Raw genomic sequence first — 13,693 nt, forward strand, 5'->3', positions numbered from 1 at the left:
GGACTTTGTAGGAAGCTACTAACAAAGGTCAGTATTCACAAATATTCTAGATAGTTCTCTTAGAAGACAACTATGTTTGGCATATGGACTGTGCTCAAGGTACAGCAAGTAACAGCCCGGCAGTTTCACTATTGTTAAAAGAGGGTCACCAGCTTTTCAGTTTGGAAGGGAAACCCTTTCGTGCCAACTCCCTTAGTCTAGACGTATTGGTCACAAGGTACAGAACAGTCGTCTCAGAATTAGAGGTTGCTTCTCAGTCATGGACCAAGCTTGGGCAATAATGGGTGGAAACAGACATTAACTGGGGCCTCCTATAGTGGAGGATGGGTCCTTGGAATAGGATCACAGGAAGGAGGAAGAGGTGTAAATGTGTTTTAAAGTCTCGTTTTGATATCACAAAGAGATCTGCTGAAAGACTGTAGACAAAGGTGATGGAATCAGGAAGATCTCCAAGAATTTTAACTGGTTGGGCAGTAGTGGTATAAGTCTTTGATCCCAGCACTTGGGAGGCAGAGGCAGGCAGATCTCTGTGAGTTCAAGGCCAGTCTGGTCTACAGGATGAGTTCCAGGACAGTTAGGGATATACAGAGAAACCTCGCCTCAAAAAAAAAAATAAATAAAAAATAATAAAAAACCAGAAGTTTACCTCGAGTAACTGAATGAATATCAATGACATAGCTATAACAGACAAGACTGAGAGACACACAGGTTTGAGGGAGGAAGTCAAGATTTTGAAAGGGGTGATTAAACTTGAGATGCCAGTTAGACATTCATATGGAAATGAGAAGGAGGCAGTTATTTAGGGGAACTGAAAATGGTAAGGGGAGGTACATGATCTGTAGATAAACAAATATGGAAAAGAAGGTTCAGTTGGGAAAGCACAGCCATCCAAGCAAGAGGACATGAGCTGGGACCACTAGCACCCATAGAAAAGCCTAGCAGGGTGGAAAGTGTCTGACATCCCAGTGCTGGGGTAGGGAGGTGTGAGACAACAGGATTCCTAGAGCTCACTGGCTGGTCATCTAGCCTTGCCAAATTGATGGACTCCAGGTTCATCGAGAGACCCTGTCTCAAAACATAAGAGAGACAGAGGAAGGTATTCAATGCAGATTTATGGCATCCACACCTAAGTACATACACCCCTACATGGACACATACAAAACCCTTTTTGGGAGTTTATCTGCACACAATTGGGCTTCCAAGCACAGGACTAGATGAAATCATAACGTGTTGCTAGAGAAGGGCACTCAGGACCTTGACACATTTTTATTTGTACATTGAACAGAGGATGTGAAGCCAGAACAGCCAAGAAAGAACAACCAGTCAGATAGGAGAACAAAGAGCGTAGGTGTCAGAAAACAAAGGGAAATGCTTCAAGGGGTGTGTGTGTGTGTGTGTGTGTGTGTGTGTGTGTGTGTGAGAGAGAGAGAGAGAGAGAGAGAGAGAGAGAGAGAGAGAGAGAGAGAGAGTTGGGAAAGTAAGCAAGCCAGAAGAGATCACTGGCTTTGCACGGAGATTGCCATTTCAATAGCACTGTGAGAAAGAGTAGGAAGACCAGCTTATATGCTGATAAGAATGATCAGGTAGAAAGAGAGATGATAAAAGATAGCATTCACAGAAAAAGGGAAGTGACTGGTTTGGTGGCAAATGCCTACTTAAAAAAAATAGTCTGGAACTGAAGGAAGGAGGATTAGGAGTTCCAGGCTACTCTCACCGGTGTAGGAAGTTCAAGGTCAGCCTGAGCTGCTGAAGTCCTGCCTTAACATACTGAAAAGAAAAAAAAATAAGCAAGTGTTGGTTAAACAGACTGAGGACACAGTTACCAGTTACTGGCCTTCTTAAAAGAAGGAATTATAAGTTGCTTGTATTTGGCGCTCCCAGGACAGAGCCTCATAGGTAGAAGATAACATGGTGGATCTAATGAACGAATGGATGGATAGACGGCAGGTGCAGGGTACCCAGCATGAACTGGATCAAATTAATCTAAACTTAAAAATGAGATGAAATGTTGTGCTAATAATCTCTTTAGGGATTCTTGATACTTTTTTCCTCCCTAAGGGATAATTTTGAGATTTTAATCTTGGATGGAAGAGGGGGAGTGAGAAAAGGCCTGAAGGAAGTGGGGGACGGCTTTGATATAACCTCTCTACACGGTTACTCGTTCCCATTTCTGATGTAGGCACATCTGAAAAAAACTGATTATGTATCCTTATGGATACACACAGGAGAATTTTAAAATGTACAGTTCCAGGTTCGTAATTCATGTGATCTATACACACTCATTGATTGACAATTTTGTGTAGAAGAAAAGGGCAGAATCGTTTTTGAAATGATTGCGTCTTTTCTCAAATAATAAAAGCAGACGATTTCAGGTACTTCACAAGCTGGGTCGTCCATAAAGTCTTGGTGGGGCTTGTGAGTGAATATGTATTGACGATGAGGAATGGAGCAAAGAGAAAATAGAAGTAGGCCAATCTGGGAAACGGAGGGGTCCGGGCGAGCATCTTCGAGCTGTTTCATTAGTACAGGAGTTTGGGGTTTTACTCTCTTTATACCCAGTTTGCAGCGTGAGGAACCGAAGGAGCCGAGAATGCAGCCAAAGGCTAGAGAAGGCGTGGCTGGTCAGCTTTGGAGTCCGCCCCATCCGGATCCTGCGGCCTACAGCCCACGTCGAGTCACGTCCCGGGGCTTCCGGGGTTGCCTAGCAACTAGCGCCTCGCTGGGGCTCCCGGTGGTCGGAGCAGCCGGGTGTCGCCCTCAGGAGGCGGGATCAGACGGACCAGCCGCGCAGGACACGTGGACTCAACGGAGCGGTTCGCGCAGGGGGCGTGGCCGACGGGCCCGGTGGGCGTGTGGGAGTCGGTGCGCGTGCGCGGCTGGGCGGGGGGCGGGCCCGGCGGGCCGAGAATAAGCGTCGGGGGACGGTAGCTGGCAAGGCTCACGCTGGAGTGCTTCGCGACTGCGTCGGGGGATTGTCAGGGTGAGCGAACCCGCGGCGGGAAGCCTGACCCTCAGGGCAGAGGACAGCGGCCACACCGGTGTCTGAGGCTCGGGATGGGAGGCCGGAGCGGCGGGGTGGAGGGCGCGGACCACACGGGCGCAGCGGAATCTGTGGTTCATGGCAGCAGCCTGTCTTCCGATTGGGCGTCGGGGCCAGAAGTGTCTGCCCGGCTGGGCCCCGCGCTCTGCCCCTGGTCGGGAGAGGAGGGTGTCTCAGTATCATGCTGTGGGTCCAGCTATATGGGCTGGACATTGACCCCGGCTGGCCTGGAAGCACGCGGGCCCTGGGTGTTACTCCTTCTGCCCTGGCTACCCCATCATCCTGGGGCAGACCCACACACAGGTCCTGTTGTCCCGACGGGGTTGGCTAGTCTGAGCCTGGGCGGTTGGAAAGACAAGGGATGCTCGTTTTTCTTGTTTTCCTTCTCTGGAGCATATGGCACCTCCATCCACACAGATGCTCAAAATCAGAGGCTTGGGCGTTATTCTCACCTGCACTCCTCAGTTGCATTTGGAACTCTATTTTCCAAACACCTTCCTGCCCTAGGCAATTCAGCCCCCCTTTCTGCTCATTTGACTATTACCTGAGCTTCTTCAATTCATCCAGTAGAGAGCTAGAAACGCGGGCTTAAAACAAATCTCCTGTGTCCCACCACCCTTGCCCCTTTCCCTTGCTCTTCTATGGCTTCTCATTGCCCTTTCAAGCTCTTGCACAGGCCTGCAAAGCCTGTTGTGACTCAACCTTCTTGGTACTTAAGACCCGTCCCTCCACAATTGATTGATTATTCTGTTCCTACATGGGCTCCAAGTCTTGTCTGAGTTTAGGTGATTATTCTGTTCCTACATGGGATCCAAGTCTTGTCTGAGTTTAGGTGTTTCCTGTCGTATGTTCCTTCTACGAGGGGCACAGTCTTTTGGTTGAAATATTTCTTCTCATGCTTCCTGTGTCATTCCAAGTGTGAGTGGGGGATTATGTGATACTCTTGGGCACCTCTTTTAGGGGCCTCTGTTTTTCATTAGGCTGTGATCTGTGATAGAGGGGTCAGCCTGAGTCCACAGCCCTGTTCTCCCAGCCTTTGCTGCTCTGCTCTTTCTGTGTTTCTAGGCTGTTGGTTAAATGCATAAGGGTAGCGTGACTGTTCTTTGGCTTCCCCCAGTGAACAGATAGATCGTACTATTAAATGCCCGCCTGCTCAGGACAAGTTTTCAGCCTCAGCCCATGTAGAGGTTTCTTTAACCTGGAGACTTACTGGTTACTTTTACTTCAAGAACTTGGAGCTGGCAAAGTAAGAAGCAAGCGCTGGGCAGTTTTCTTTGGCATTGACTCTGGGTACAGGATATCTGAATGCTGTCAAATGTGGCTGCTTTGAATGTAAATTCTTAACTCAGAGCCCCAGGACTTAGAAAAAAGCTGGAACAGCTGCTAGGAGGAAAGAAAACTTGCTGATAGGAATAATAATACAATTGGAGGGAAGGGTGGGCCAGCCCTTCCTTCCCAGGAGTGGGAATGCTCCAGAGGAGAGTTCAAGCTTAGGCCAGAGATAAGGGCTGACACATTGGTGTGCCACATCTCATCTTATTCAGGCCAGCTCAGCATTGCTCAGTATGCAAGGTCCTGGCCTTTGGAAAGGGGAAAAAGAAAAGTAGGAAGGAAGAAACAGACCGGGAAGTAGGCGGTGCTAGCTACAAGAGTCTTTGGGTTTCTTTTGAACCATGCCTAGAAGGGATGGCAAGACGCAGTCAGTGGGAACAGAGGCCGCAGGCGCAGTGAGAGGAACCTGGTGGAGTCAAGGCTTTGAGGGAGGCCAGCACGGCCTTATCAGACACCTGCTGCTCCTGTGACAAATGCCGAGACAGGGCTCATTTTCTGAGCCCCCTGGACGGGAGCATCACCGCCTGGGCTAAGGGGCTGATTTGTTGGGCTTAGCAATATCCTTTTCCTCCTTCACTGCCATGTGCGGGTCTCTTCCAAAGGTGTGTGGTCCGCTGAAGACGATCTTCCCCAAAGTGAGTAGTTGTGCTAACCTAACCTGTAAATGAAGCATTTATAGGAGAACCTGACAGTCCAGTTTCCAAGACTTCAGGCACATCAGAAGAAGGCTCCATATGGTAGTTGGCTTTTTTTTAAAAAAAAAAAAAACAAAAAAAAACTCTTTGAGGGCCAGCCACCCAGCTCCCAAATAAATAACACTGAAACTTATTCTTACTTATGAATGCCTGGCCTTAGCTTGGCTAGAACTTAAATTATCCCTTTTCTCTAACTACATTTTGCCTCTGGGCTTTTTAGGTAAAAGCTTTATTCTATATAGCTTAATTTCCTTACTCTGTGACTGGCTGGGTGGCTCGCTGGTCCCTGGCATCCTCCTCTCCTCTTTTTCTTGCTCCTTGTTCTTCTCCCTAGATTTCTCCTGTATTTATTCTCTGCCCTGCCCTAGCTATTGGCTGTTCAACTCTTTATTAGACCAATCAGGTGTTTTCAACCAGCAAAGTAACATAGCTTTACAGAGTTAAGCAAATGCAACAAAAGAATACATCTTTGCATTATTAAAATAATCCACAGCATATCTTCCATTAATACTCCACAACACCACACGTGGGCGTCTGCCCGTCTTTAGGAAAGGAGAATCAGTCGGTTAATCAATCCCTTCTTACATGGATTTTTCTCTAGCTTGGCTAATGCAGTTTCCTGAAGGTCAGTGAGCTTGGGAATTCCTGGGATTTCTCTTCCAAACTGTGTGCCCATGGCCTTGAGCTAAGTAATTGGTTTGTGGATGATGCAACTTGTTCTTTGGGCGGAATGGAGCACCCTGTTTTCTCTTGAATGGGAGCAGTTGAGTTTCACAGGTGGCAGTAAGTTACCTTTTGTGGTTATAGTGCTTGTGGGATCTTCCTTTTGGTTAGGAGCCTGTGGCAGTATGCTCAGTGGTTCTTGGCTTTTATGCTGTGTCGCTTGACGAAAGAATAACCTGGACTCACAGTTCCTGTGTTTATTAATCACTTGGTTACTCTTTGGTATTACCTGAGTAGAAAGTATCCCCATAGATACACATCCCAACTGGATCCAACCATGTTGGTAGCAGCAAGGGCTCCATGGATTCAGTGATCACCCAGCTCAACTGTCTGTCCAGTGGACAGCTGCAAAGTTCCACCCTTAACTACCCTGATGTCAGAACTTGACTGCAGATGGCCTAGTGGGTAAGTTGCTTGCAGCTTGCGGACTGGGTTTCCAATACCCACCATCCACACAAATGCCAGGATTGTGGCAGCTGCCTATGATCTCGGTGCTTGGAGGCAGGGATAGGGGAAAGGCAAGCTCGCTAGCTAAACTAGCTGGATCAGCAGCTTGGCTTCAGTGAGAGATCCTGCCTCCATGTGATAAAGTAGAGAGCAATTAAGGAAGACAGCTGAAACCAACCTGATCTCCACACACACTTGCTGTGTAGACCGGGCTGGCTTCCAATTCGTAGAGATTCATCTCCCAGTGCTTCCCAAGTGCTGAGATTAAAGGGTAAAAAGAATCATAATTTAACAGTCTTTGTTAAAACAGTGTACTTGTGTGTGCATATATATTTACTTTACAACAGTGAATTTTGGGTAGCCTTTTGGCCCCTGCTTGGGCTCCACTGGCAGCGGTGGTGAGGGGAGCCAAGGGGAGCCGAGGGGGGAGTGCGCAGGGACGGCTGTGGGGCTCTGAGCTGAGTGCCAAGCTGGGATAGTTTATGCCCAAATGAATGCGGCATGGCCTTGGCTGGCCAGAGCTACCAGAGACTCTAGTGGCCCCACGAATCAGGCACCAGGTGTTGTGAATTAGGTTGGTATGATAAATAACCAGGCCAGCTCAAGAATAACAGTTATATCTTAATGGTTATAAGGGGAAACTCAAGCTACAAGAGTGGGAGGTCAGACGTCCTATCTGTCTGGAGCCATGCAGAGAGAGCATGCACCAGAGTTCTCCCAGTTTTTCTTCCTGGGCTCTAGGTAGCCACGCCCTAACTAGATGTGATTGGTTGACAGAGCTTCCCCATCACTGTATATTAGAAGTCTGGTGCAGAATGACAGCTGTCACGTTGTCGCTGCCCATGGCAGTAGTCAGACTGGAGACCGCTCTGTTGCACTCTGAACATTGTACCTCCCAGTGGTTGCCACTCCCTTATAGGGACAGATGGCGGGAGATGGGAAATCTTTGTAAATGTCAGAGGGTGGCACAGTCTCTCAGGTCCTCCTTGAGAGCTTTAGGATGGGTGAAGGCTGCTGTGCCACTGCTTCCCAGCCGGGTACAAGCAGGAGATGGCGTGGCTTGGGAGCTGTGCTGAGTTTACGGACTGTTAAGGGGGGACCTGAACATTGTGCTTTATCTTTCTGGTGGAAGGTTGGGGCCCTGCTACTGTTAGTCATGGCGGAATGGCTCTGCCTTTTGAGATGAGAACACCAGACTGTATTTGAGGTCCTGAGCTGTCTTTCACCTTCCATTTTGAGGTGAGTCTCCAGTCGAAACCCAGAAAGGACAGGACTTTCCAGTGAAGCAGCAGTTAATGGAGACCTACCTAAGCTGTGGTGCCAACCTGTACATGACCTAAGTTGGTCCTCAGGGAGCTTGCCAGGTGGCTGAATTGTCTTGTTGATCTTAAGTCCAAGTGTCATTAAGATGTAATCTGAATTTCTGTGGAACTTCCCTTTCCAATGTTCTCACCATGTTTAGTTATGAACCCCTTTCAGGGCCCTGGCAAGGGGACAAGGTGGGGTGATGGACTCTTCCAGATCATTGTTTTGAGGTTGCTGTGACCGGCCTGATGGTTTCCCTCGGCTCCCAGGCTCCTGTCTCCAGTCCTGCCCCACTCCACCCCTTTCCGCTGAGCCACGAGCTGAGTCGGCCTGAAGCCAGGCCAGCCTGTGATCTCATCTCTGTCAGGAAATGTCAGCCTCCTGGCTCAGCATGTGTAGCTGGTTCACCTTTACACCTGCCACCAGACCAAGTTCCTTGCCCGCCCTGCTTCCCAGACCCAGTGTGCCCGCCGTCTGCCCAGGCCTAGTTGAAGCATCAGTGTGTCAGTCCTTCCCCTGTGGGAATCTCAGACCTTCTGAGGGGTTTTCTGTTTGGAGAACTCACACTCCAGCAGGCAGCGCCTCTCTTTGTGGGCTGTTGGCGTATGGACAGGTCTAGTTTTTGGGTCCTGTTAAGCTCCCGTGTGCCTGCTCAGCCCTCTTGTCATTCCATCAGGAAATTGTGGGCCTCTACTGTCAGCAGAGTGATGGGAACCAGGAGAGCTAGTAGCAAGGCTGGTTTCTGTGGTACTGGGAATTGAACCCAGAACGTGGTGCAGGCTGGGCAAGGGCTCTGCCCCTGAGCTCCAGCTCCATTCCCACAGCTGAACTCTAGCCAGTTCTAAGGGCTCCTGCCTGTGGCCTCACCACCTCCCAGGCTTCCCAAGAGCATATGCTGTCAGCTGTTAGAAGGGACCTTAAGCTCTAGGGTCTGCCTTCATCGTCTGTGTCTCCCGCCTCCCAGGTACCAGTAACCATGACAAACCTGCGGCTGCTCAGCGCCCCCTTCCTGTGTGTCCTGTTCTGGACCTTCTGTGCTCCTCATGCCGGGGCCCATGACCCTGGGGCTGGCACCCATCAAGGCAGCGTGGGCCTGGACAAGAACACAGTACACGATCAAGAGTATGTATTCAGCTGGGGCTGGGGTTTGCCCACAGGGCACCCCACCTTCTTCCCTTTGGTACCAATTTATAGGGCTCCTGGACATTTTCCAAAGATGGAGGTGTTATGTCCAAGTTTCTGGTCCCCAAATGAATTCACGGAGCCAGATTTCCAATACAAATTACATGAGGGTTTTTAATAATATTCATATTTATACTCGAGTTTGGACCACACCTCCACCACGCCAACGCAGTGGGTGAGGGAAGTGCAGCATTGAACCTGGGGAAGGGGAGAACTTTTAAAGGGGAAACACCATAGTCAGGGGAGTTGGAGTCCTATCATCTCGGGATTGGGTGAGGAGTATATAGGATAAGGTAGTTTCTGAACCCATTGGTCAGAATGGCCCTAACAAAGAGCTATTAATAACTGACAAGGTGTCTTCAAGGACAGGATGCCTCCTAGGAATATCTGGACATCATTAAATTTATGGTCCTGCTCCCTATCTTCTTAATTGGCCGTTTTTAGGGTATCTGTTCAAGTTTCAGCACATTTCTGGAGCTGAGATTGCCCACCCCCCGAACTCCTTATATGGCTTAAGATGAAGGTACTGCTTTAAAATGGAGTTTGCATAGTCAGGTCCTCACGGAGGTTAGCCCTTGGGATTTTTGGTTGTATGGTATTCTGTCTTCATCATCTCATAGGTGAGGATCTTGAAGTCTAAATACAGTGAATTATTTGTTAGAATTTAGTCGTCTTCTTTAATTCCCCACCCCCGACCCCCCCACACACACACACACATGTAGTAGCAGAATCCAGAATATAATTATGGCTTCCCGATTCCAACAAGGTTTTTTTAGTGACACATTCAAATGTCGAGTTTTTCTTGGTGAGTAAGCTTCACGCATTATACTTTGTTATCTATTTTTTGGAGACAGGGTCTTTGTATGTAGCCCTGGCTGGTCTGGAACTTACTGTGTAGAACAGGCCTTGAACTCACAGAAATCCATCTGCCTTTGCCTCCTGAGTAGGATTAAAAGCATGTGCCACCATGCTTATTCTAATCCTTATTTTAAAAATTATTTTTTAAACTGGTAGCTCAAAAATACTGTGAGCAAATTCTAACTGTAAAGAGAAGGCATTCCGGTCCCACTCAGATAGGCGGCCTGCATGCTTGGTCGCTTTGTGGCCCTGACTGTGTGTTGTGTCCTTAAATGTAGTCTGTGTCTGAACTGGATACAGTTTTACTTCTCAGTATTCTTAAGGTTTTGGCCTGTTCTGACTGTTGGTTTTCAGGCATATCATGGAACATCTAGAAGGTGTCATTGACAAACCAGAGAAAGAGATGTCCCCTCAAGAACTGCAGCTCCACTATTTCAAAATGCATGATTATGATGGCAATAGTCTGCTTGATGGCTTAGAACTCTCCACAGCCATCACCCATGTCCATAAGGAGGTAAGTCAGGGAATTCAGTCTGGGCGCATCTGTGCCGTGCCTGGTCTTGGCGACCCGTGCTGTCCTTGCACCTCAGCAGTGCTGCCGAGCTTCTTCCCACTTAGTGCTAGCCTGCCTCTCCCCAGCTTCCCAGAGAGCATTTCTACTACATCTAGAGTTTGCGGGTCCAGCCTGACAGACAGACCAGGTTCACGATGTGGGTTTGAGGAGAGTGGTGGTGACTCTAGGACCAAGGGACGGAGAGCTTTGGGAGGAGTTGGGGGCTGTATATCGTACTGTGCTCGCTGGTGTCCCCAGGCACTGTCAGTGGAGATGGCTCAGCTTCCATAGCCACCCTGGGCAGGGGCAGACACTGTTATTCCTCTTCTAGCTGAGGGACTTGATCAAGATCTTGTGCCTCCAGACTGAATGTTTTCCCCTCTGCTGCAGTGAGGGAGAAGGAGAGAGGAGGACCACCGCAAGCTCAGTGTGGGGTTCTCCCTTCAGGCAGTAGGGAACACCAGCAAGTTTTCACTGGAGTCTGTGTGGTAGCGATGGGAGACTGGTGCCCAGGGAGTTAGGGCTCAGCAGCCCTGGCACATGAGGTGGTGGCAGCCAGAGATGTGACCAAGGGAGAGCTGGCCACCTTGAGAATGGCAGGTTCGCAGCTGGCACAACCCTCCCACCCCAGCTTCTAGAAGGGCATAGTGATTTCAGAGGGCATACATTCCAACTGTTGACAGTGTTTTCTTCCTCTTGTCCTGACTCTGAGGTGTTCAGAATGCCACTGTTTCCATTTTTTAGGCGACATGCAGAGGGCTCAGACCATGAGAGTTTTTCTTAGGATAAGTGTATAGGTTATAGATTTTGACAAGCAGTTCTTTGTAATCCAGACCCGCCCGACTTTTTGTAGTGGCTGTACATTACTTTCATAACTAAAAAAAAGAGTAAACAATAATTTTTTAAAGCAAAAAAACAAGGACCTGTTTTGGTCGCAACTTTCTTGTAACTAGCATATGTAGTTTCCCACGTGGATTTTTATAAATTGACACTCTCTGATGTATGAGTCTGGATTCCTAGAAGTGACCACATATTACCTTGAAAGCTTCTAGTAAGTCAAGCATGGACCTTTTAGGCATTTGCTAATGTGCCTTTGTAATTCTGCACCTATTCATCTCATTTACCTTCTTTCAGGAGGGGAGTGAACAGGCTCCAGTAATGAGCGAGGATGAGCTGATTAGCATAATAGATGGCGTTTTGAGAGATGATGACAAGAACAATGATGGATACATCGACTATGCTGAGTTTGCAAAGTCCCTGCAGTAGCTGTTACTTGGCTCTTTAGTTATATGCAAATGTGATCCTTAATAATGTGATGGAACTTGTCTGGTAATACAAAACAACTCATTTTCATCCTATGACAGTTTGTTCACTGGGGTGGGGAAGAAGCCAAAAGGAAAAACGAATGGGACAGCCTAGTCCCCAAGTGCTTTTAAACTTGTCGGACTGGAGCTGGACGAGACTCTTCAGAAGGGTGTTGGATATTATTTCCAAGCTCTCAGGAACCTGACTGTAGAACGCCACTCTAATTTCCTGATGTTAATTCATGCTACCTGGAAAGTAAAGACAATCCGCTGTGCCAAGTGGATAGACTTTTCCGTAACCGTGGAGGGAACGTGTGCAAGCCACGTGTTTTCCCTGGCGGGTCCTGTCTCTAGGCAAATGTGGTCAGGATTCTGTTCCCCTGAATCCAGCATCACTTGCTTTGGGCAAGTGGCTGTATACTAGCATATATTAAAGCCACAGCATGAGAAGGCCGTCATCTGTTGATTCATCCGAATGCAGAGTCGAAAGATTCTGTGTCCGTTGGCATTTTGGAGATAAGACACCACTGGCCTAAGTAGCGTTTTCCAGTTCTTCAGTATTTTATACAACCACTGCCACCCCAGCCTGGGAGACCTTAAATTGAGAGTGTTTTCTAATCAGTATCTACCGTTTGAGTTCCCCTAATCCTTGTGTTCACCCTTGCTCCCAGGGCTCCCTTCATGGTGTATGAGCTAATGACATGATTTTGCAGGTTTAAACTATCAGCTGGTCTAGCCTGAGCGAGACCCTAAAAGATCAGTCGCTCAGAATGGTGATTAACCTCATTGAAGTTTTGAAGGAATGTTTTAAAAATTACTTCTTTGAGCCTGAATATGAGAATTCTTTCCTTTTGGAAAAGCTCAGAAAAGGAAGCCTAAAGCCCTTTAGCATTGTGACTCTTAGTAAAGGCTGAAAGACTCGCAGCCGCAGGGTGTGATTTGCTTTGTGGGATGTGGCAGACATGCTGTAAAAGAGAATCCGGAGTGATGGCAGGACCGAAAAAAGAAACAATCAGATTTGCTTTAAGATGTATAGAGACTTATTTTCTTTATTGAAGTATTCTTGTAAGAAAACGTATGTATTTGTAAGACAGTTTCCTGTGTTAAGTATTTGTGCAATCAGAGCTGACTTGTAAATTATTCTTGTAATATCTCATTATTTTGAAAGATTTATATAATGAACTCTGGCTATCTGATAATAAATGGCTGAAAAAACAAGGAGCAGCCCATTCTGTCCTCACAGCCTTTCCCCAACTGCACAAAGGCACATTTAACACAGAATTTATACATCCCTGCCTTTCTCCCGGGAGCCGAGACGCAGTTGCCTGGACCCTACTCCTTTCTGCAGACTAGATTCTTAGTGTCCAGTGTCACTTTCCCCATTAGGCATGGGTCTGTTTTTATCCTTAATGAACTCACCTTTGAGTCTTCCCTCTCCAGCCACATTCAGACTGAGATTCTAGGGTCAGTAAATACAGAGCTTCCTCTGGAGTCCGGTAACTTTCTCAATTAGATCACATTGTTGAGCAGTCCCAGGGCTGAGTGTCAAAGCACTCACACTTTCCTGTTGGCAAAGGTTTCCCTTCTACTTCCTCCCCCACAAAGACTCTGGACTGTGGACTGACCCTTCTGGAAAGCTGCCCCTCTGGAAGGATCTTGGGAGTGGCAGCTGGGAAGGGAGTCATCGAGGATGGAGAAAAGATCCTTCAAAGATAGAATTGGACCCTTCGTCAATGGTTGGCTGTTAGTACTTACTTCATGTTACCCCCCATGGTCCATGTTTGCTTTTCCTGATGGGAGATGGTATGGAACTTTAGGGACACAGCCTGGCTTGTCACTCTGCATAACCCCTCACATCTAGGTGAGGCTTGACCATCTCAGCCTGTGAACACTCTGGGGACATCTGCACACTCACTGCTTTATCTCTACCATGGAGATGGCGTGCCCGGGAGAGGCAGCCTGGTGCAAGGATTGAGGATGAACTGAGGTTTGGATTCAGGCCAGCTGCCCCTTAGCTGTGAAGTGCTAAATTTCAGTTTCTCATCTAGAAAATAACTAAGAAGGGAATTAAAAAGCCACAGACAAATTAAGAAAATCAGAGAACTGGGACTGGGAAGATAGGTAAGTTGGTAGGATGTGCGCTGTGTGATGACCCCGGCACCCACAAAAACACTGAGGTGCGCAGTTGGTACCCTGGCATGGGGGAGGCGGGATTGCTGAAGCCCTCTGGCCAGCCAGCCCAGACTAATCGGCA

The 13,693-nt window shown here is 48.0% G+C and overlaps 1 protein-coding gene across 2 annotated transcripts; it reads left to right on the plus strand.

Annotated features, from left to right (window-relative positions):
- Positions 1–2,863: 2,863 nt before the first annotated feature.
- Mcfd2 (multiple coagulation factor deficiency 2, ER cargo receptor complex subunit) lies at positions 2,864–12,657 on the plus strand. 2 transcript variants are annotated; one of them, XM_048416305.3, is made up of 4 exons: positions 2,864–2,980; positions 8,507–8,664; positions 9,937–10,096; positions 11,270–12,657. In XM_048416305.3, exons 2-4 carry the CDS (start codon positions 8,519–8,521, stop codon positions 11,399–11,401), a joined length of 438 nt encoding a protein of 145 aa, XP_048272262.3. In that variant the 5' UTR covers positions 2,864–2,980; positions 8,507–8,518; the 3' UTR covers positions 11,402–12,657. The 2 variants fall into 2 exon arrangements, with proteins under 2 accessions (XP_048272262.3, XP_048272263.3); XM_048416306.3 differs by lacking the exon at positions 2,864–2,980 and adding an exon at positions 6,041–6,195.
- Positions 12,658–13,693: the final 1,036 nt, after the last annotated feature.

This window comes from Myodes glareolus, chromosome 6, assembly GCF_982192425.1.
Source record: "Myodes glareolus chromosome 6, mMyoGla1.1, whole genome shotgun sequence".
In the NCBI taxonomy this organism is placed as follows: domain Eukaryota; kingdom Metazoa; phylum Chordata; class Mammalia; order Rodentia; family Cricetidae; genus Myodes; species Myodes glareolus.

Excerpts from the sequence above, each read along its gene's own strand:
- Mcfd2 (XM_048416305.3), top strand. The coding sequence starts at position 8,519 with ATGACAAACCTGCGGCTGCTCAGCGCCCCCTTCCTGTGTGTCCTGTTC. Across the intron at positions 8,665-9,936 it reads AACACAGTACACGATCAAGA|GCATATCATGGAACATCTAG; the intron begins GTATGTATTCAG and ends GTTGGTTTTCAG. Across the intron at positions 10,097-11,269 it reads TCACCCATGTCCATAAGGAG|GAGGGGAGTGAACAGGCTCC; the intron begins GTAAGTCAGGGA and ends ACCTTCTTTCAG.